Genomic DNA, 22859 nt, shown 5'->3' on the forward strand with positions numbered 1-22859 from the left:
GTGGCGGTATTCCGGTTGTCCGCCATTCCCAAGGCGCAAGACTTTGCGTCTACCGTCGTCGTCTCCATCTCCGTCTCCGATCAGGCTAGGCGGCGGCCGAAACAGGAGCTAGGCTTAATGTACGAGAAGACAGTAGGTACATCATCGTGGCAGAGCAGTTTACTCTGTCCTCCATACCATATCTTGTTCACCGTTCGTTCATTCATATTTATGTTTTCTTGGTATGATTATTTCGTATCATCGGTGATTTGGGTTTGGAGATTTGGTCTAACCGCATGTACATCTTATGTGGTATGGGCATATATCACGAGAAATTGGTTTGGTAGCCGATCGAATACCGATCAGGATTTACGATTCGGAGATGGCCTTCCGTTTCGGGCTCTGGCGGAACGACGGTTTTCGTGAAATCCGGGCTCTGGCGGAATGACGGTTTTCGTGAAATCCGGTGGAAAGCCGGTAGATTATGAACAATTTTCATAAACTAAAATTTGAATACAAATTCCTTAAGTTTAACGATAAGCTTGCGAAAACCGGTCGGCTTTAGCGAAATTATCGAAATTTCAATCGGTAAAAAAAAATGTAAACTGAAATTATTTTCTTTTTTAATTTGTTATTCTTTTCTTTCATAAATTTGAGTAAATACACAGAATACATCATTTTTTTCAAAAATTTATATCCCAATAGGTTCTATTAATATCATACTATTTATAAAAATTTTTTTGATTTTTTTCCTTTTTTTATCAATTCAAATTTTTGAATTTGGATGAAACTCATCGAAATCTCAAATGGCTTCTACTTTCGAGCCTCATCGAAACCTCGAAATTTCGTGGAATTTGACTAGTTTTCGTCGGAATTGTAAAGCCTGATACCGATCCAATATTAATTGCACCGGCCATTCAGTTCATCCATTGGAATTAGAAAGATCAAATGCTAGCTCGGTAGCTCCTGCACGATGTCCTGCATGCATTTTTTTAGATAATAGGAATTTATAAAACCCGGCTTCTACACTAACGGGGGTGTATACAGCCAAAAAAATTCGAGCGAACAAGCTCATTTCATACACACAAGTTCACAAACAAAATTAGCACAAAGGCTCAAGCACCTTACATAAAACTAAAAAGAGCACAAAAACTCCAAAGCCTTTCAAAGTGAAAAGACCGTCCAAACAAACTAACGACCATATTACTCCTTCAATTGCTTTCTCATGTTCCATCCAGTGGCGATTCTAGCAGGTAGCCTCCATCAGGCTCTAGCCCCCCTCCAATTTTTGCGAAACTTTTTTAACTAGATAGCTCATCTTACAAACCATCGGGAGAAATCATGGCGGCGTTCGCCGGGAAAGAAGATGAACAGCGGCAGCGCTTGGCGTCGAGAAAGAAGGCCAGCGAAGCGGTACGCACGCACAAAAATAGTATTAGGCCCAATTGTGGCCCAGTTGACATCGTCACTTCATGGATAGCCCATCTTCTCCGCCTCGCTGATTCCCTCGACTCTCGCTTCCTCAATCACGCAAGCCGCCACAAGCCACCAACCTAGCGTCTAGCGGCGTGACCGGCGACGGCGGGCCGGCGGCGATGCGGCGGCGGCAGCGAGCAGCATGGCGCAGGCAGAGGTTGTGCACGGGCAGGCAGATACAGGCGGTGGCGCAGCGCCGTAGAGGCGCACCGGGCGACGAGGGGCAAGCAGCTAGCAGATCTGGCCATCAGGCCATCCATCCATCAAAGGGCATCAGGCATCGTCGCAGTGGGGCAAGTAGCAGCAGCTAGCAGAGCAAGCGTCAAGCCGCTAGCGGTGAGTCATCACTTCATCTCTGTTTTCAACAGCAGCAGCTAGATGATGGGATTTACAAGATTTGAGCTTCATGATTCATAGTTTTGATTTATCCTTAGGTTTGCAGTGGAGAAGAAAAAAAAAACGTTGTTAAATTATGCAAGCAAATCAATTTAAGTAGTACCCATCCAATTCCAAGTGATGAGAGCACAAATCAACCAAAGAAGCCTCAAGTACAATTTGATCGTAATGAAATTTTTGCTGATCCCGCACAAAGAATGCCTACTATTTTTTCTCCTGACATAACAGATGAAGTGAGGATGGCATATTTATCGAATGCTCCAAATAGAGTACCTGACCATATTTTTTTTCCGAAGACATTAGATGGTAAGGTTTCAAGGTCATTTCAATGGAATTCGAAAAATTAGTGTCCAAAAGGATCCTGTGTTTTGTTTCTATTGTTTTATGTTTAAGAAATTAGCACATCCCCGTAAATTAACTTTAGTTCTTCGATGTTGAGCCTATCCTCTATTTCAATCCTGGATTCGCCACTGGTTCCATCCATCTTTACCAAAGAAGTGCATAACAGATGTCTCTAACAGTTTGCATCCTTCCTTCATCACATCGTGCTCATCTTCTTTAAGCAACAATAACCATTGTCGAGCCCAGTATGTTCCCCTGAAAATAACCTGCAAGTAAGAGTTAAAATTGGAGCCATTGAAGACCACATTATTTCTACAAATCCACATTGCCCACAACAACACCGCAATCCCTATAAAGATTTGGTACTTTAGTCTAGATTATAAACCCTTTAGCCAAATCCTAAACATATTAGCTAAAGTGTTTACAATATCGATGAGCTCGACTAAACTGGTTTTTGCACTCCAATGAACTCTCAAAAATGTATGTAGAGTGACCTTTGACATAGAATGAACTACATGTGGTGGTCCTAAATGACACAAAGACAAAATTACCTAACAAAAACAGAAAATGTTGGATAAAAAGGATGGCTCAAACTAAAACTTTAGGAGTAATAAAAAGGTATCCCAGATTATAATTCATGAATATAAAAATAAAACAATTCAAACTTTAGGCTGGCCTAACAAGCCAAAGCCTTTTTTTTTTCATTGTCGAACTGACTCCCGTGTCGCTTCTCTCACCGACCTGGGAGGCGAAAGCCGACTCCCCCACCTAGGCCCTGTTTGGTAACATGGGCTAAACATTAGTCCCCACCTTTTAGCCTTGAATTAGCCCTCAAGGATCCAAACAGGTGGGCTAATTCTTGGCTAAAGTGAATTAGCCTCCTTCAAAACATTAGCCCCTCCAAGGGGTGCTAATGGGGCTAATTTTGTGTGGGGACCATCAAAAAGCAGCTCTCTCTCTCTCCTCTCTCCTTCTCTTTCCTCTCTTTTTACTCTCTCTCTCCACCTTTTAGCCTTGAATTAGCCCATGGATCCAAACATGCCACCCTAGGCTAATGTTTAGCCTACCAATTCATGACTAAACATTAGCTCTCAAAATTAGCCCTGGGCTAATCTTCCAAACAAGGCCCTACTTAGCGCATCTCGCCTGCCTCGCCACTGTCAGCAACGCCACCCCTTGCGGTGGTGCCCGGCGGCAGCAGGCCTCCCTCCTCTCTCTCCCTCTCTCTTCCTTTCCCCTTCTTCCTTCCCTCTTTTTTTTCCCTTCCTCTTTTTCTCTAGATCTGAGGCGACTCGGGAGACGTCGGTTCTGAGCCTTATTCTCTTCCCCACGTCCGACGCTGGCAGCCTCCCACCGTTCTAGGGCCAGCGGCGGCGGTCAAGGTGGTGAGGGGGACGGCCGGATCTGGCCACCCTAGGTCAAGATCCGACGCCTCTCCAACGCGAGAGGCCGGATCCCTTGTTGTGGCGGCGACCAGTGGCGATGGTGAAGGCAGCAAGGGGGATGGCCAGATCTTGCCCCTCTAGGTCTAGATCCGGCGCATCCTAGTCTGGGTCGGGCGAGGCTGGTCCCCCGTGGGCCCGTGGCGGCGACAACGATGGGGTCGCTCGGTGGATCTTGGGTAGCCTGTGTGGCTGTCTGATGGCGCCGACGGTTCGGCTAGACGGTAGAGTAGGTTGTCAACGGCGCCTGTCCGGGCTATGCATGTCGTTGCGGTGTGCATATGGTGGTATGCATAGTGCAGGTACCTTCGGCGTACAGGTGGAATTTGGTGGCTTCCGTTGTGGACACTATGGTTGGATGGGACTCCGAGGACACTATGGTTGGATGGGACTCCGAGGTGAAAGCCTTGCTTGGCTTGCCGGTGTTAGCAACGATGACGCTCTTGGGCGCTATTCACCTTATTGAAGGTGTTGCTATTGGAGCCCTCATTCAACTCCACACCAAGGGATTTCTTTGGGTGAAAACCTTAAATTTATTTGGGTCGAGAGATGTCAGTGTGTTCTTCTTGAAGACTTCATTTTAGGAGTTTTTTCTTTATTGGATTGTTGTTCTTAGGTTCAAAATATCAATGCCAGGTTTTGCCATTTTTTCATAAATTAATCGTGTCGTTGTAAGGTTTTTGATCCAGTTTAAACTGGATCAACTCTCTTCTTTTATAGTGAAATGTAGGAGCTCCACGCTAGTTTCCTCGCTTTTTTTTTAATTTTCAAATTCAATTTTAAGATATTTTCAACGTAATATTTTAATATTGAGTTTTAAGTCGCTAGGAACATATATATATATATATATATAAATTAATTTTTATTCTCTAATAAACTATTTTGGCTTATTAGAAAATATGGGTAACCGATAAGGCTTAAAGAAAAAAAGCTTTGGGTAATCGGATAAACTCTAATGCCTCTCGAATGTTTAACACCTGTCCGTACCTTCCAAGTTGTTTCTTCAATATCTTCACTAGGGATGGCAATTTTGCCCATGGGTCTGGGTATCCGCGGATACCCGACCCAACGGGCACGAGCGTGGGTGTGATTTTTACCCGTGGGCACTCCCGCCCGAAACCCGTAGACATCGTGGGCAACAGTCGGGTTTCATTTTTTGCCTGTGGGTAACCCATGCCCGACCCGATACATATGTATTAGCTAATTTCGACTTATCTCTTAATTCTTATACTCATTTCTCTTGGTTCATTTGTGATACTAACTAATAATAAGTTGTGATGTCATTCAAATTATTGTTGATAACTGATAATTTGGTAAATTATTGATTTTATTTCTCTTTGTTAAATTATGTATCTTTCGAGTTACTATTCATGTGAGATCCATTGGGTACCCACCGGGTATACCCGTGCCCGTCGAGCATGGGTACGGGCACAGAGTTTTGCCCGCTAATCCTACTGGGTAGGGTTTGGGCGGGCGACGACGGGCATGGGTTCGGGCATGGTTTTGCTCTACCCGTACCCGACCCGACCCGACCCGTTGCCATCCCTAATCTTCACCCTCCTCGGCTCCTCCCCATCCCCATGTAACGCCTGATCCCAAATTCCCAATTCCCCTCTTCTTGCAACAATCCCACTGCCTTCTTCTCCACTCTTCCGCCGTCTTACTCAACTGTATCCTTTACCATCACCTCCGGCGACCCTCTGCCGCCTCCAAGGCCGACGCGGCAGAGGGTATGGAAGGCGGCTCTTACTGCGCTTCTCTTTGCAAGGAAAAGAATGTGGACGAGTGCCAGTTAGTTAAGTCAGAGTGAGCATGCAGATGCAGTGGATGTTTCCTCAGCTGTGGTGGCGTTGGAGGCGGGTTCGCCGGAACGTGGAGCGGTGGAGAGATGCGCGGCGCGCGCGCGCGGTGGCCATACTCTTCGCCGGAGTCGAAGAAGGGCTGGCCAATGCACGACCTATGATGTTATCCCATGGTGAGAAATTGTTATATTGGTGCTGTATAGCAGTTCCAGAGAAGGGAGAAAAAGGCTCACTGTTATATTGGTGCTGTATAGCAATTCCAGTCGAAAATCGTCAGAATCTGATTTTTTTTTTTAGAGAACAACTTAAGTACTATCATGTGAATCAAATAATGCATTGTTAACATTCTTCAGTATTCTACACAGGACAACCTGGCATGTTATCCATGTCCTGGAATTCAGTTTGGCATTTCAATTTCCCTGGCATGTTATGCATTGTTAACATTCTTCAGTGAATCAAATAAAATGATTCGTTCCAACTCACAAACTAACATGACTTTGACCTTGTTTATGCAGGCAGGCAACCACCTGTTGCTTTCCAATTCTTCAGCTGGCTTACGCATGGATTGCCAAGAGAATAATCTCAAAAGTTTCCTTCAGACTAATGGGCATGTGGTTCTTCAAAGAGTGGACAACAACTATAGCCTGAGATATTTCACGAAAAATGAGGTATGGCACATCACCAATGGGTATAGCATCATGCTGGGAAAGGGAGCATTCGGTGAGGTCTACAAAGGAATTCTAGACGACGGATGCCCTGTTGCTGTTAAGCGGTACATACATGGGAACCTGAAAGAGGAATTTGCTAAGGAGGTGATAGTGCACTCTCAAATAAATCACAAGAATGTTGTTAGACTCTTGGGCTGCTGCACGGAGGAAAATGCTCTAATGATTGTTATGGAGTTTATCTGTAATGGGAACCTCGACAATGTCCTCCACTGCAGCAACACCAAGGGGTGTGTTCCTTTCCCCTTGTACAAACGTTTAGACATTGCTATTGAGGTTGCTGAAGCGCTATGGTGCATGCATTCAATGTATAGTCCTGTTCTTCATGGTGATGTGAAACCTGCTAATATACTGTTAGATGAAAACCACTCACCAAAGATATCTGATTTTGGAATAGCAAGATTGCTTTGTGCTAATGGGGCTCAACATACCAAAAATATCATTGGTTCTATAGGTTATGTTGATCCTGCATTCTGCGAGAATGGAATTCTAACCCCAAAGAGTGATGTTTATAGCTTTGGAGTGGTTTTGCTGGAGATAATCACCAGAAAGAAAGCAGTGGATGGGACCATCACCCTTGCTCAAAGTTTCACTGATGCCATTGAAAAAGGGAAGAAAGTGATGAATTTGTTTGATGAGGAAATCAACGATAAACAAAACATGAACTTCCTTGAAGATATTGGGAAGTTGGCAGTTAAATGCTTGAGGAGGGATGTTAAAGTGCGCCCTGAAATGGTTGAAGTAGCAACCAGTCTAAGAATGATTAGGAAAGATCTGGAGGGAGAACAAGGGAATCTGACTCAGCAACATACAAGTACACCAAACAACTCAACTCCCTCAAAGAATGAAGGCTCAGCAGGACGCCAATTTGGCAATCTAAATATCTTCAAACAAGAGGAAATTAAGCATATGACAAGAAACTACAGCATGACCTTTAGGGAAGAATTCCATGAACGTCTATACAATGGAGTTCTTGGCATGGTTCATGCAGTTATAGTAAAACAAGTGAGTACATCTTCAAAAACCGACCGAGAAGTGTTTCTGAAGACTATGGGCATACTATGCCAGAAGTATCACAAAAATGTCGCTAATGTTGCTGGCTTTCATTTAGGGGAATACATTTCAGAGTGCGTGTATGAATCTTGCTGTGAATTATCCCAGGTAAATAATGGCCATATTTCCTTCTCTAACCGAAACCTTTATGAGATCATCTGCTCCACGGAAAAACTTCCTCTTCATGTACGTTTGTCAATAGCTGTCCAGTGTTTAGAGGGCTTGGTTCATATCCATTCATTTTTAGCTGAAAATCCTGAATCGCGTGGCACAAGCCTGTTCGGAAATTTTAGGTCAGCCAATATTTTTCTAGACAAGAACTTCATGCCAAAAGTTTTCAATGCCAACTTATCAACATTTCTCGGGCTTTGCGCCGTGCAACAATGTACTGCCTCTGTTGATTGTATTCATGACCAAAGATCACAAAAATATTATTTAGACCCAAAGGATGTTTCTGATCATCTGTTCAACCCCAAGTCTGATGTTTATAGCTTTGGAGTTGTTCTTTTGGAACTCATTACTTGGAAGACAGCGAAATACAAGTCTGGTGGACAGGCTCATATGCTTACGACAGACTTCCTTGATACTTACAGAATAGACCATAGTGCAACAGACTTTTTTGTCAAGAAGGTTTATGACGAGGAAGGCAAGTGTTTCCTTCATGAAGCCATTGCTATTGGAGTTGAGTGCCTAAAACTTGATGTTCAAATGCGACCAGAAATGAGTGATGTTCTTTCCCGTCTCCGGATCATCTCTGCAGCTCAGAGTATCAGAAGCAAGCTCATGGGTCCACAAGCAAAAGGTATACATCTTGCACCAGTAAGTTGCAGAAAAAACACATGGAATCCTGTGCAATCAAAATTTTAAGACTTTAACCACTTTGTATTAACAAAAAGTACTTTGAAAAATTGTACCCCATTCTCAAGTACATGATCTAGAATATCTGCAGTCAAATCTCAAAATTTTAAATCATGAATTGCAACAATATTAGGATTTGATAAGAGCAAATAATATCAGTAGATTGGTCACAAAAAATACTTTCATACAACTACTTAATAATTTTATAAATACGAGTTTAAAAAATAATGATGAAACATGTGCATTGGAGACCGTGTCAATGTTCAAAACGTCAAGTAGAAAAGTGTGAAGGTAAATACTCCCTTTGCACGATTTAACTTTGCAGTATTCGAAACTGAAACTTGACCATATGTTTCTCATACATTTCTACTGCTAATAGCTACAAAAACCTTGTTCATATAAAAGAACTTTGAAATCCCAAATATAATTGTAACATTTTATACCGTGAAGTATATATGTAGCCTATAAAGGTAAAAAAAATACAAATTTTGAAGTACATGCATGTGGCTTATAAAATTGAGTAGAGGAAGTACCTCTATAATACATATATTTTTATTATTTTTACTAGTAAATTGTTATAAATTTAAGATGGTAAATGATTGTGATGACAGAAGAAAATATTGACATTTAGTGACAGCTGTTATTCATCCATAATTCATTGTTCAAAAATATTGACATTGGCCGGAGAGGCCGAGGCCCAAGGCAACCTAATAATAATACCCTTGCACACAGTACGGTAGCTTGGTTGGTTAGAGTCCGTTGGATTAGATTGGGTCCTCCCTCCATCTATATAGGATGAAATGTATCATTAGTTGGATTAAATGATGAATTAGAATCAGTCTCCCCCAACCTAAGTCCCACTCTCATCCGGTTATCCCTTGCAGCCGCCGGCCACTGTCACCTGGCTATCTTCCCGACGGTGTTTATCCCCTTATGAACCCTAGCCCATAACAACAACAGCTTTAAGGTTTAGGTTTTCTCATACCAAAATTTTCAGGTATAATGATACTCATTGTAAATCAAATAGTGACAGATAAATTTTCAGGTATAATAATACTCCTGGGCAGCAGTCAACTTAGCCTGTTAAATCTTGTTCTGTCTTTTCAATGCAGATTGTGGCGATAATGGACCTAGCCAATACATAGCCCCTACCCCTGTCAACAATGATGTCAAAATTCCTTCTCCACCAACTTCTGCGTCGACCATTTCGCTGGACATACTGAAGAAAATAACTAGGAACTTCAGTAACAATTCCCTAATAGGAGAAGGCTCACACGCTAAAGTTTTCTTTGGAGTGCTTAAAGATGGAAAAAATTCTGCAGTAAAGAAGCTCAATCCTAATGAAGAAACTATAGTGCAGGTCCTGGGGCGTGCCTTTCCCTTTTACCTTTTCGGCTAATGTGCTTCATTCATTAGTACTAGAAGCAAGGATTTCTTTCTGAATTCCATGTGTCTTGCAGGTTTCGACCATTTCAAAAATGTTGAAGCATGACAATGTTGTCCAAATTCATGAGTATTTTATTGAAGGGGAAAATCATGTTCTTGTTTATGAGTATGCACCAAAGGGCTCCTTGCATGATATTCTTCATGGTAAGGAATACATAAAGACAGTAGGTCAATAGCTGAAACAATATGATATTTCGTTGATATAATTGAACTTTTTGATGTGTGGAATATTTTTTAATCTACCATACCTGGCGAGTACAGTTGATTTTTTTGAGTTTATGATTATTTGCAGGTAGAGAAGGTGTCACAGGAGCCCAAGCAAGACCACCTCTATCATGGGTGCAGCGAGTGAAGATTGCTATAACTGCTGCAAAAGGGCTTGAGTTCCTCCACGAGAAGGCCGTGCCTCCTGTCATCCACACCAACATCAAGTCCAGCAACATACTTCTCTTTGGCAATGATGTTGCGAAAATAGGTGATCTCGGTGTCTCGAAGCAGCTTCATGTTGAAGATTATGATTACAGTTATACACGAGTAGTTCCACAGATTTTTCGCTATGAAGCACCAGAGTATGCAACACAGTGTTTCCATGCTTTCAGATTGTTACACTAGAGCCTTGGCTTGGAAATGGCATGCATTACCTCCTACTGATATGCTCTTTCCTTCGTTGGTTCTTGCTAGGTGCAGGTTGAGAGGACAGTATAGTGTAAAGAGCGATGTCTACGCCTTTGGGGTTGTATTGTTGGAGCTTTTAACTGGTCGCAAAGTATTTGATCATACACTTCCGCGTGGCCAGATGAGCCTTGTAAAATGGGTAAACATGCATGCTTGCATTCGCTGATCTAATTTCTTCATAGGATCAAGAAGCTAATTAACCTGTTGATAATGAGATGCAGGCTACACCAAGGCTTAGTAAAGACAAGGTGAAACAATGCGTAGATCCAAAGCTTGGACGAGCATTCCCACTCAAGGCTGTTGCCAGGGTAATAATATTCCTAAGCCTGGATGTTACTGTCTGTGTTTCACAATTTTTTTTACATCATAATTGCATAAGAATTTCGGGAAGTTTCATTTGAGATCATGTTTTGCCTACATTGAATCTGAACTTCGTCAGCATAAATTATCTGTAGGGTCAAACAATCTGTTTCTGTTCTTCACTTTGAAAAAACAGATGGTTTCTTTTGCACATGTAACTCATGGTTAGCTCCCATGTAAAGTTAGATATGAGGATAGGAAGCGCAGGTTAGTTGAGGGCCTTGTTAATCCACATAAAACCCTCAGCAGTCTATCACACGAACAAGTCCCATTATGGACATATTATATTTATATTCAAACTTTCAAAATTTTGAGTGTCATACATTTTTAAATAATTATATATTACTATATACATGAAAATAACAGTACAAAGTTGTCTCAAGAAATACTTTCTTTAATTAATTTTGCAATTTATTGGGTTCTATAAATATACTACAATAAATTTTAAAAGGACCATTAACCAAAACAAGTTTGCGTGACCAGAGGTAGATTACCAATCACTCTTTCTTTTAATTTTTCTTTGTTGAATTATACTCAATAAAGTTCAAGTAAAATGTACAGTTTCTTATGGATGTACTTCCGAATCTAATAAAGCACCATAAGCATTAAGCAAGTTGTATCCTATAGGAAATACCACGCAAGGGCCATTAGAGACAGTTCATGACCAAACGATCTGGTGAATCATCTCTGTATATGTATCTATGATAGTAGGGTCCATTAAGGTTATTTAATCGTGCAAAAGTATCTAAGAGAGATTATTTTCTATAATAACCTGTATATTGAGTTGAGAGGTATCTTTTAGGCAAACAAGATATTTGAGGGGGTAATATGGGCTTACCCTTCCTTTTTTTTAATTGAATGTACCTAGGGCTGGATAGCGAGCCAGCTCGACTCGGCTCGGTCTAGCTCGTTAGGATAACGAGCTGGCTCGGCTCGGCTCGTTATCCTAACGAGCTAGGATGCTGGCTCGGCTCGGCTCGTTGGAAAGCTCGAGCCAGCTCGTTAAGCTCGTGAGCCAGAGCAATAAAACTGCAAGGTTCAGTCAGTACACAGCTAGCACATATCAATCCAGTGAGCAAGATGGCAGAAACAAATAAAGCAAATGCATATATCCATAATATGATGTTCCAATCTATAGCCAATCAGCGATTCACCCAAAGAAGTACCAAAATATCAAATAGTAACTATGAAAATTGCAAATGAAACAAGCCAATAAAACAAAAAAAAGAGAGAAAACAACAGATCCGGTCTTCAGTGTTGGCGGCAATGAAAGAAGTAACAGAACGGCTGGAATACAAGCTTGCTCGATGTTGACGGCCTCAGATCAGTACTGATGCCGACGGCGGCGAGGATATAGGCTCGGGGTCTTCAACCGGCCATTCACCGAGCGATGACCGACGGTGAGATATGGAGGGCAGCCCGCGGCCGGCCACGACCCTGCTGTCGGCAGCGCGAGATTGGTGAGATGGGGGAGGGCGAGTAGGCGCTGGGAGCGTTGGAGGCTCGAAGTGAGACGGGGGGAGCGAGGGTGCGGCGCTGGGACCGTAGGCTAGGATCTAGATCGATAATGGGATGGGGATTTAGGGTTTCTATGCATATATACCTGATGTCTAGTTGGGCTGGGCCTCCAAATATTTTTGTTGGGCTGTCTTTTGACCTCAGCTCGTTTAGCTCGTGAGCTGCTCGCGAGCCAGCTCGAGCTGGCTCGTTATGACTAACGAGCTAAAACATTGGCTCGGCTCGTTAGGAATTCACAACGAGCCGAGCCGAGCCGAGCTAGTGACGAGCCGAGTGAGCTAACGAGCTACGAGTTTTTCGTCCAGCCCTAAATGTACCCCCCCTCCCTCCTATTTATCCTAACTTCTCGAATATCAAACAAATCAAATAGCAACAAAAATTCTAAAAAAATATGCTGATATTGACACAATATAGTCACTTATCATAAAAAAAATCAATTCCAAACGCAACCTATAGATTTTAAAAAAGGAAAGAGAAATAACAAACTTACGGTAGGTAGTGCGAGCTCTACACCTCTACTCATAGTCAAATTTGTTTTTTTTCTCAACTTGTACAACTTAATTTTAAATTGATGTTTGTGAAGTGGTATAACACAATGTTCTACCTATCAAAACTTTAAAGAATTTTCCTTAACTAGTTAAGTGGTATGCAAGTGATGAGGATGTATCCTGTTAGAGTTAAAGGGATGAAATGACTTTCCCAAAGTGCTACTCTATACAACGGGACAATTGCTTATTTGATCCCGTTTTTAACCCTAACTACCAATTTAACCCTACTTTTTGGATTTTGCTTATTTGACCCTTCTTTTCAAAAAACGAAGCTCCCGTATGACTATGTTCTGTTAAGGGCATCTAACGGTGTTAACTGAAGTATAAAATGTCTCTTTTGTCCTTACTCATTTAACCCTATTACATGTGGGACCCACCCGTCAGTTCTCTCTCCTCTCTTCTCTCTTCTCTTCTCTTCTCCACGGATCGGCGAGACGGTGAGCCAGCACCAATGGGGCGGCGACTTGCGGCGGTGGCGCTGATGGGGCGGCGGCGGCGGCGCTCTGAGGGGGCGGAGGGAGGGAGCGACGGTGGTGGCAGATGGAGGGGCGAGTTGCGGCGGCGGCGCACGGAGGGAGCGAGCGGCCGTGCCGGCTCGTGGAGGGAGGGAGGGAGCGGCGACGGCGGCGGCTGAGGGACGCGGAATGAGGGATGCGGCGGCGCCAGCGTAGGCGCGCGGAAGGAGGGAGGAGGCGGCGGCGGCGATGGCGGCGGCCCTGGCGCAGGCGCAGAAGGAAGGAGGAGGCGGTGGCGGCGGTGCCGGATCCGCTGACCAGGGCTCGAGCTCCACTACGCGGACTCGTCACCGTCACTCCTCGTCATCGTCGTCGTCGTCACTAGGGCCAACGCCGGCTCACCGTCTCGCCATCCGCCGCCTCTCTGTGGTGGATCCGTGGAGGAGAGGAGAAGAACTCGTCGCCACCACTCCTCCTCGTCGTCGTCACCAGGGCCGGCGCCGGCCTCCACCGCGCCATCAGCGCAGCCGCTGCTAGTCGCCGCCACAAGGAGAGAGAGAGAGAAATGTGGATAGGGTTGGGTGGATGGATGGATAGATAGGGTTTCCTAAGGGTATTCTGGGAATTATGAATATTAGTTGCATTTCTTTTTTAATTTTAAATCAAAACTTAACAGAATAATGGAAACAGAGTTAGACGGGAGCTTCGTTTTTAAAAATGATGGTCAAATAAGCAAACTCTAAAAAGTAGGGTCAAATTGGTAGTTATAAAAGTAGGGTCAAATTGATAGTTATGATTTAAAATGGGGTCAAATAAGCAATTGACAAAAGCTACTCTACACACATTAACGTTTGGGGTGTGTTTTATTGCTTGTTCGGTTTGGCAAATAGATGGCTGCTGTGGCTGCGCTGTGCATACAATTCGAGGCGGAATTTCGGCCCTCCATGAGTATCGTCGTCAGGGCTCTGAGCATGTTAGAGAGCAGCACGTCAAGCAAGCAACCGAGCATCGGTGAAGCAGCTGGAGCGTGAAGCTCGCCGTTCCGTTGGATATAGGGTGATTTTGTTGCATGATATTGTGCGTTCAAAGGAAGGAGGTTTCATGTGGGTAACTATTTGATTGTTCCATATTCACCTAACTAAACTTGAACTTCACTATAGTTTGTCTCAGATTGTACATATGATTTAAGTATTACGAATTCGTGATGTTCGGTCTCATTGTTGGAACAAAAGAGTGATCATACATGAAAGACAAAATCAATACTGTGCATTATTCCTGACAGCGGACTTACGCCCAGCACACCATTGTCATCTTCGCTAGCCAACTGCAGTCGGCTTCGGCTGATGCCTTCGCTTCTGTGCCGATCTCCCCTTCTGAGATTCAGCTATAATCTGGAGACGGGCCAGCAAATCCTTCATCACTGGATGCTGGATCGGCCGGATCGAATGCAGTACTCAACTGTAACTGCGCTGGCCGCCTGGCCTCTTCAAGATCACCGCTATTAAGCACAAAGTGACACTCGAAGAGTATCCAACGTCACCGTACATATAAGTTCCGCGCATAGCGTAGCAAAAATGGTGAGAAAAGACGGGTCGCTTGGATATTTTCTCCGTCGATCGGTACAGTACAGGTGTGATAAGTCCGCAGCTGCGTTACACACATCCTCTGCCGCGCTCGCCGTAGAACAAAGTGATGACGGTCTCGCTGATTCGGCGAACTTTCCTGCGCCTCCGATACGCCGAGGGAGTGCACGCTAGCGACGACGGACAGATTTGAGAAACCGCCCCACGTCCGTCCTCCGTGCAGTTCCCATCGTTTCCTTCCCTTCCCCCGCGAAATTTTCCCGCGGCGACGGCGAGTCAAGTCGCCCCCGGGCCCCGGCCCCGCGCCGTGGAATAACGGCTCGGCTCCCCAATTTTACAAAGACTTGCCACTCCTGATTGCCACTCGTCGTCGTCGTCGTCAACTCTGACCTTGACCGAACCGAGCGCCCAATTTGCCAGCTTACCTTGCTCCGGAGACGCATCATGGCCGTCCGTTCGACCTCCACCACGTACGGGACGGTCAGCCTGCAGAGCGGTCTACGTTCTGAGGCCTAGTCAAGCCAAGCGTGACCCGCACGGGCCGCCGGATGTGAAAAACCCCGAGACAACCCCTGCAGTTCGCCCGCGGGTTTCTGGGTTTCTCGGCTTCCCTCGCTGTGCTGTCGAGGGCATTCCGGTCCAAACTGCAAGCATAAGTGAACTCGACGTACTGAGCTAGCCCCAAAAAAACACTGCTAGCTCACATCACCAAACCTACCGAGAAATTGCTATAGCTAGTAACTGCGGTAGTGCAGTGCAGTGCGCTCATGGGCGCTGGCGAACACAAAAACCCAGGAGCCCAGGAGCCGCCGCTCCCCTGCGGCGGCGAGGTCCCGCGCCATGAATCTTTCCACAAACACCTCCCGATTCCGGCCGCCGGCGTCGGCGGCGGGCAGGTGGACAACCCGTCGAGCTACCAGATCGCCGGGAGGGTCCTGCTCGCCGTGTCGGGGGCGTTCTCGGGGGTCCTCCTGGCGCTCGTCGTGCTGCACCTCTGCAACAGAGGCCGCCGCGGTGGGGGGCACTCCGGCGACAGCCGCACCACACGCCGCCGGGAACGCCGCCTGCTCCGGAGCCTGGCCATCGGCGCCGGCGACGACGACCGGGACGGCGGCCCCGCGCCGTCGCCGCGCGGGCTCGACCCCGCGGTGCTCCGCGCGCTCCCCGTCGTCGTCGTCGCCGCCGCGGGCGCTGCGCCCGGGGACTGCGCGGTCTGCCTCGCCGAGTTCGAGGCCGGCGACAAGGCCCGCGCGCTGCCGCGGTGCGGGCACCGGTTCCACGTGGAGTGCATCGACGCGTGGTTCCGGGAGAACTCCACGTGCCCGCTCTGCCGCGCCGACGTCGAGGCGCCGTACGACGCCGACGGCGCGCAGCCGGAGGTGAGGATCGATATAGCCGGGGACGCCCCGTCTGTGGCGGCGAAGGGCAGCGCACCGGCGATGGGGAGGCTGCCGAGCGGGACGGATCTCGAGAAGACGAGGCGGGTCTTCGCTTCGACCCGATCCGCTTCCTTCTGAATCTGACAGAATGGACAGCGGAAGGTTCCTAGACCGTTCGTTCACGAGGCCGAGGGGACCGATTTTTTCGGAGTTCGGATTGTTTGTCCACTGTACATAGATTTGTTGGTATACCAGATTTGTACTCCCAGTCCTGGACTTTTTTTTTACAATTTTGCCAGATGATCATCAATGGATATTTTGGATATTGAGTTACTTCTAGTCTCCTGGAAAGAAAAAAAAATTACTCCTACTTACTTTGCCCGGTAACTTCAACTTTGACTTGATCATGGTATGTATGGGCAATATGATGATCAATGGAAGATGTCAGCTTGGAGTTGGAACTGCCTCTGATGAGTGATGAACTGATGACAAAACTGGGGGAAAGCGAAATCTCCATTTGTCCATACATACCGGGAATAAGATCACTTTGACTCCTTGAACTGACCACCAAATCTAAATCGTATCCCTCAACCGCAATGCCAGAAATCTTAACCCCTGAACTTACAAAACCGGTGCAATTTGACTCCCTTGGTGGTTTTGGAGGGCGGTTTCGCTGACATGGCGCACACGTGACAGTGTTGACCCAGCCTTTGTCCCACGTGGCATTGATATGGCGCTTATGTGGCATTAAAATTAAAAATATATATGCGGAGCCCATTTATCATTCACCCAAAATAAATTTGTGGGACCCACTGACATGTAGGTCCCACATGTCATCCTCTCTTATCCCTTCGTTCTCCTCCCTCTCTATCTCTCCCTCTTTCTCTTCGCGCGTGGGGAGCGGCGTCCGGATCGGCGGCGACGACGGCGGGCGATGGACGAAGCGGCAGCGGCGGGCGGGCGGCCGTTGGAGTTGCGGATCCGGAGGCCGGATATGCCCCTCGCTTCATTCCTCCTCCCGATAGACTACGCCATGGCCGCCGCCGCTATGCTGCCGACCATCGCCGGGGAGCTAGCCACTGACGAGACCAAACATTCACAAATCTCACCAGGGCTAGCCGCCTGGGCCCAAGGCAGAGCTGGCTGGTTACTAGGAGGACGCGGGAGCTCAGGTCCCTCGGCGGCGGCGCGGGCGCTCCAGCTCTATCTGTTTGGCCACGTCGGGAAGGGGAACCATGGCGGAGAGGGTGGCTTGCTTCGGAGGGGGATAGGGAAGAGGACAAATATTGCCCGCTAGGCAGCAGCCAAAAGCAAAGGAGTGCTGGGACACATCTATACACGAGCTAAACAATGACGACAGATCCTACAATGCTCAAAACCAAAACCACTACATCAGTTCAACATCTCGAAACAAGAAATTGAAGATTGAAAAAACAAAACAAAATAAGCCACGACAAATTGTCCAAATTTCACGCGCCGACCAGCACGGACTTGAGGAAACTCCTTTCCCAGCGGCATGGCTCTGGCGTCCTCAAAGGAAACCGCTCCTGACGTCGACAAGGATGGTCGCTGCTCCATGCACGGCTCCGGCAACGGCGGGAGGGTGTCGTTAATGGCGCTGCTGGAGTAGGCGGAGCGGCGGCGGGCTACAGCGGCCGGGGACGCCAGCTTGAGACGCATCAAGGGAGGCGATGATGAACGCCGTCTTGGTTACGCCCACGCCGATCGTCGCCGCGAGCACCGAGTTGCGGCTAGCTATGCTGGCCGCCTTGAAGATGCTCGGGCCGTACAGCACCACGACCTCTATGCCGGTGAGGTGCTGGAAGAAGTAGATCCCCAGGGCGGCGATGACGATGCGCCGCACCGGCGGCGTCGGGTGCAGGAACGCCAAGGGAGCCGACGCCGACGCCACAGCGGCCGGCGAGGAGTGTGGCGAAGTTGGGGGCGAGGCCCATGAGGACGGAGCCCGCGAGGAAGATGCAGGTGGCGAGATAGAGAAGGGAGGAGAGGGAGGAGGAAGAAGGGATAAGAGATGATGACATGTGGGACCTATATGTCAGTGGGTCCCATAAAATTTTTTTTTTGGGTGAATGACAAATGGACTCGCATATATATATTTTATATTAATGCCACATAAGCGCCACGTCAATGCCACGTGGGACAAAAATCAGGTCAACACTGCCACGTCAGTGAAACCGCTCTCCAAAACCACCAAGAGAGTCAAATTGCACCAGTTTTACAAGTTCGGGGGTCAAGATTTCTGGTATTGCAGTTGAGGGATACGATTTAGATTCCGTGATCGGTTGAGGGAGTCAAAGTGATCTTATTCCTACATACCGCACAGCTGAGTATGGGCCATATTGCCCATTAGGCTTGGGCTCTAAATGACTAAAGGCCCAGCCCAACTTGCTAGTACAGGAGTACAGGTTCGATCGCCTACTTGCTACCTACCGACTAGTAGGGTCCGCACGAATTTGCAAGACAGTAGACAGGTACGTGTCAAATTGCAATTTATCTGACAAATATTTGCAACTTCCTAAGAAAGGTGAGAAATATTGTTCTCACATGTATGGTGTAGAAAAATAAAAAATGTCTGTTCGTAAATCAAGTTGGCGAGCAGCGGTTTAAACGCTGGCTAACTCTTTTAGTCAAGCCATAGTTCAATTTATGCAAGAAGCCGTTACTCGATGCCTTAATTTTGTATCGCCCGAAGTTTTGACAGAAAAACCTGACCAGATCTTCCTAAATCAATGGAGCAAATCAAACGTTGGTCCTAATTTATGTAGCCTTGATCTGTAGCATCATCTCTAATTAAATCCTTTGATTGCATTTGGTTCCTAGTAGTTTTTTTGTGTTTTGAACCCCAAAAGAACATTACTAAAATTGACCTAGTCATGAAATTCACTCCACAAAAATCTACTTTAAGGCACTAGTATATCCATTAAGTATAACTTTTGCCTGTTCATGGCCTCCAATAACCGATCAATATCTGATACTCTGATGTCATCATAACACTTAGTCAAACCTAGCTCAACAGTGTCCATTAGCAGCACAAAGAAAAAAAAATGGAATTTCCCCAAACACATTCTTGACCACACACACTCCATGTCTAGTACAGTACTCATCTAGCTTGTTTGCTTGTGAGTTCTCCTTTCTGCCCTCTGAGTCTCTCCTTTTAGTTTTTCCCCAATCACCGTGATTGAGGTTCTTTTTCTATCCAAAGATTTCCTGTTTATGTTCCAGCGATTCCGGAATTCTTGTCCAGGGTTACCTTTTTTTTTCTGAAGCTGTTAGCTTTGGAATTGGAAGTTTGGGACCTGTCGCCATGTCAGATCGGGGAACGAGCTCGAGCGTCTCCGGTGACACGGACGCGGACTCCGTGCCCACCGCCGACGCCGCCGCCCCGCTCTGGGCGCCGCACGGCCGCGCGCTCACGGGCTGCCTCGTCGTCGTCAACGTCGCGCTCGTCCTCCTCGTCTACCTCTACTTCTGGAGGGTGTTCTCGCGCAAGCGCGCCGCCGCTGCAGCCTCCGCGCGCAGCGACGACGACGACGACGACGACGAGGCGTCGTCCTCCGCCTCGGCTCCGCCCCCGGCCGCGGCGGCCGTCTCTGTGAGGACCCGGGACGACGTGCTGGCGTCGCTGCCCGTGTTCGTCGTGCGCTCGTCCGGCGGGGAGAAGGCGGAGGCGGAGGCGGAGTGCGCGGTGTGCATCGCGGAGCTGAGGGACGGCGACGAGTGCCGCGCGCTGCCGCGGTGCGGGCACCGGTTCCACGCGTCGTGCGTCGACGGGTGGCTGCGGCTGCACACCACCTGCCCGCTCTGCCGTGCCAGCGTCGTCGCCCTCGCCGCCGCCCCGGAGCGCAAAGGTGGCGTGGCGGACACGACGGCGGCCGCGGAGGATGTGGATGCGCGTGTCTAGTCGCTAGAGCGCGCGTGTGCCAGCGTGTGAGCTCTCGCCGTCAGAGTTGGGTTGCTGTCGCCGCATTTGTTGCTTGGACTTCGAAGAATTGGAGGCACACGGCAACCATGTCCATCTGGCTTTGACAGTTCATTGTGTCCAGAGTTCATCGCTTTGCGGAGGATTTGTTTCTCGCATGACTCGTGTAAAGTTGGGATGCAAATGTAACGCTGTTTGCTGTTTGGTTGGTTAAATAAAAACTTTTGGTGTCACATCAGACGTCTGACCGGATATCGGAAGGGGTTTTCGGATACGAATGAGAAAACTAATTTCATAACTCATCTAGAAACCGTGAGACGAATCTTTTGAGCCTAATTAATCTATCATTAGCACATATTGGTTACTGTAGCATTTTATTACTAATCATGGACTAATTAGGCTCAAAAGATTCATCTCACGATTTTCTCTCTAACTGTGTAATTAGTTGTTTTTTAATCTATATTTTAATGATCCATGTATGTGTACAAAGATTTATGTGATGTTTTTTAGAAAAGTTTTTTTGGGACTAAACAGCCCCTTTGAATGGCAAAGCAGGTGAAATTATCAGTGGCTCGAACAAAGCACGGTTTACACAAATAGCCACAGGCAACAGCTGGATGAAATAGTTGGACAAAACAAACTATTGATCAAACTTCCCCGCCAAAAAAAAAAAACTGTTTTGACAAAACTAAACAGTCCTTTTGTAATACTGACAGGTTCCAAACAATGTATATTATTGAATATATTTTGACCGGTCTTATGATAAGGCATCAGCTTAGTACTTCAAGCAGAAACTGATTTAGTGATTTGGTTCTTGTATTAGCAACCGTAGAGGTCAACACAAATACCAGTTATTTATGCTAAAATGGACGTCCTACTGCCGTAACTTAGGCAAATCAAGAAGAAATTTAGAGAAATCAAAGCCTTGGAGCAAAGCGATTTCTGGATAAGTGTTATCCAGAATAGTTATAGTATGGCTAGTCATGTACTACTAAGCATTGACAGCAACGTGTGTCTAAACTGGAATGTTTAAAAAACCATATCTATGATATGTATTGTTAGTCCAAGGATATGCCAACTCAAAACAAAACTAAACTAGTCCAATTTCTTCGCAACATGTAACAGTACCAAACTACATACTTTGCAAAACAAAAGAAAATAGTATATTTTGCAAAACAACAGAAAATTTTAAGAGTTTTTCTCACAAAACTATAGACTTAACCATTTTCCTAAAGTTATATATTTGCGACGCTAACATTATCAGAAAGATACATAGTATTTAAAAAGTTTCATTAGGATGCAATACTACAATGGGACCTCTACATATTTTTGTTTATAATTTTTATGGTAATTTTCTATTTTTACGATTTCATATTGTTATAGTGTTGTTAAATATTTATATTATGCAATTTATTTAGGAGAAAAATAAATCTTATTTTTTTCTTATGATTGTGGAGACTCAAACATGCACATTTGCGAGTGACCGAGTGTACCCTTAACACGTGTGATCAGAGAGAAACGTATGATAAACTTCTTGGTATAACTAAATTCTCATGAAAAGTTCATCCGTATTCATAATTGTTGACACCATAATTTAAAATATGTTACACAGAGCCATACATACACGACTCCATCGCCACATCTATTGATGTTTTCATGAGCATTCAGGATTTTCTTCCACCATCTAAATATTACATTTAGCTCAAAACAAATAAGACGAAGTTTCAAGTAGAAAATTGACATTATTTTGGTAAGCAGATAAAGCTCGGCAAGGGAACTAGCCTAACAATAAGTTAATGATCTCCATTGCAATAGTAAAAGTCGACAAGGGAACTACATACTCCCTCTATTTTTTAATATAAAATATCGTTGAATTTTTGAGATACATTTCATCATTCATCTAACTAAAAAATTATATATTATTATATTATATTGTAACTTAATTTATCGTTAAATATTATTTAAGCATTACTTAATTTTTTTAATATTTGCATAAATTTTTTAAATAAAACTAATGATCAAATGTTTGTAAAAAAAACAACGTCATATATTAAAATATGAAGATGATAAAAGAATCCTCCTGAATACCACGTGGCAATGAAATCAACTAATTAACCAGTGGAACTGTTGCTGTTGCTGTCATGCAAGCTTAATGCGTAAGTGTAACACTATTGGAAGGTATGTGAAGTCCTTGCCAATTATAACCTTCATTCATTTTTCTAATCCTCAGCAGTACCTAGCTGTGCACCTTCTATTACGTTCTTAACTTTTGGCGGCTTTTAAGTACTCCCTCCGTTTCGAAATGTTTGACGCCGTTGACTTTTTAGTACATGTTTGACCATTCGTATTATTTAAAAAATTTAAGTAATTATTAATTCTTTTTATATCATTTGATTCATTGTTAAATATATTTTTATGTAGCCATATAATTTTACATATTTCACAAATTTTTTTGAATAAGACGAACGGTCAAACATGTACTAAAAAGTCAACGGTGTCAAACATTTCGAAACGGAGGGAGTAATAACCAAAGAAATATAAAAATCGTTGTAGTGTCTGATTCGAAGTTTCATACCATCTCTATTACATTCTATTCAGCAAAAGCTGTTTGCCACTTTGCCGGTTCGTGCGGGTATCAGGCACGCAAAAACGCTTTCGCTGAATTCTCCCTCGACCGCGCGCCGCTTGGGATCGGTCGATCATCAATCGGACGGTCGCGATTCACCAATCCTTGCTATAAAAAATATGCATTCTGCGTGCCTTTGACAACCAATCTTCCAGGGATTCCGTTGCCGTTGCCGAAAGCGGAAAAGCAGTTCAGTTTGTTCAGCAACTGCCCCCTTCTCTTCCGACTGCACTGATCCGCCCGCCCTTCTCTCGCT

The 22859-nt window shown here is 45.5% G+C and overlaps 3 protein-coding genes across 13 annotated transcripts; all 3 read left to right on the top strand.

Annotated features, from left to right (window-relative positions):
* Positions 1-14356, top strand: LOC9266030 (uncharacterized). Of its 11 annotated transcripts, none has more exons than XM_026025026.2 (8): positions 1-136; positions 5953-8017; positions 9186-9433; positions 9534-9663; positions 9812-10088; positions 10201-10333; positions 10416-10502; positions 13966-14356. In XM_026025026.2, the coding sequence occupies exons 2-8, from the start codon at positions 5998-6000 to the stop codon at positions 14104-14106; spliced, it is 3036 nt and encodes a 1011-aa protein (XP_025880811.1). In that variant the 5' UTR covers positions 1-136; positions 5953-5997; the 3' UTR covers positions 14107-14356. The 11 variants fall into 11 exon arrangements, 7 of the variants coding, with proteins under 7 accessions (XP_025880811.1, XP_025880808.1, XP_066164898.1 ...); XR_010740171.1 differs by lacking the exon at positions 1-136 and adding an exon at positions 1480-1791 and having other exon boundaries at positions 9812-9994; XR_010740172.1 differs by lacking the exon at positions 1-136 and adding an exon at positions 1480-1791 and having other exon boundaries at positions 9812-9994; positions 10207-10333.
* Positions 14265-16370, top strand: LOC107277552 (RING-H2 finger protein ATL64). The gene has a single exon (XM_015793605.3). It carries the CDS (start codon positions 15426-15428, stop codon positions 16173-16175), a length of 750 nt encoding a protein of 249 aa, XP_015649091.1. The 5' UTR covers positions 14265-15425; the 3' UTR covers positions 16176-16370.
* Positions 16371-16804: 434 nt separating this feature from the next.
* Positions 16805-20210, top strand: LOC4327771 (RING-H2 finger protein ATL79). The gene is made up of 2 exons (XM_015775736.3): positions 16805-18020; positions 19325-20210. The coding sequence occupies exons 1-2, from the start codon at positions 17885-17887 to the stop codon at positions 19957-19959; spliced, it is 771 nt and encodes a 256-aa protein (XP_015631222.2). The 5' UTR covers positions 16805-17884; the 3' UTR covers positions 19960-20210.
* Positions 20211-22859: the final 2649 nt, after the last annotated feature.

Source organism: Oryza sativa, chromosome 1 (genome assembly GCF_034140825.1).
Source record: "Oryza sativa Japonica Group chromosome 1, ASM3414082v1".
Classification (NCBI taxonomy): domain Eukaryota; kingdom Viridiplantae; phylum Streptophyta; class Magnoliopsida; order Poales; family Poaceae; genus Oryza; species Oryza sativa.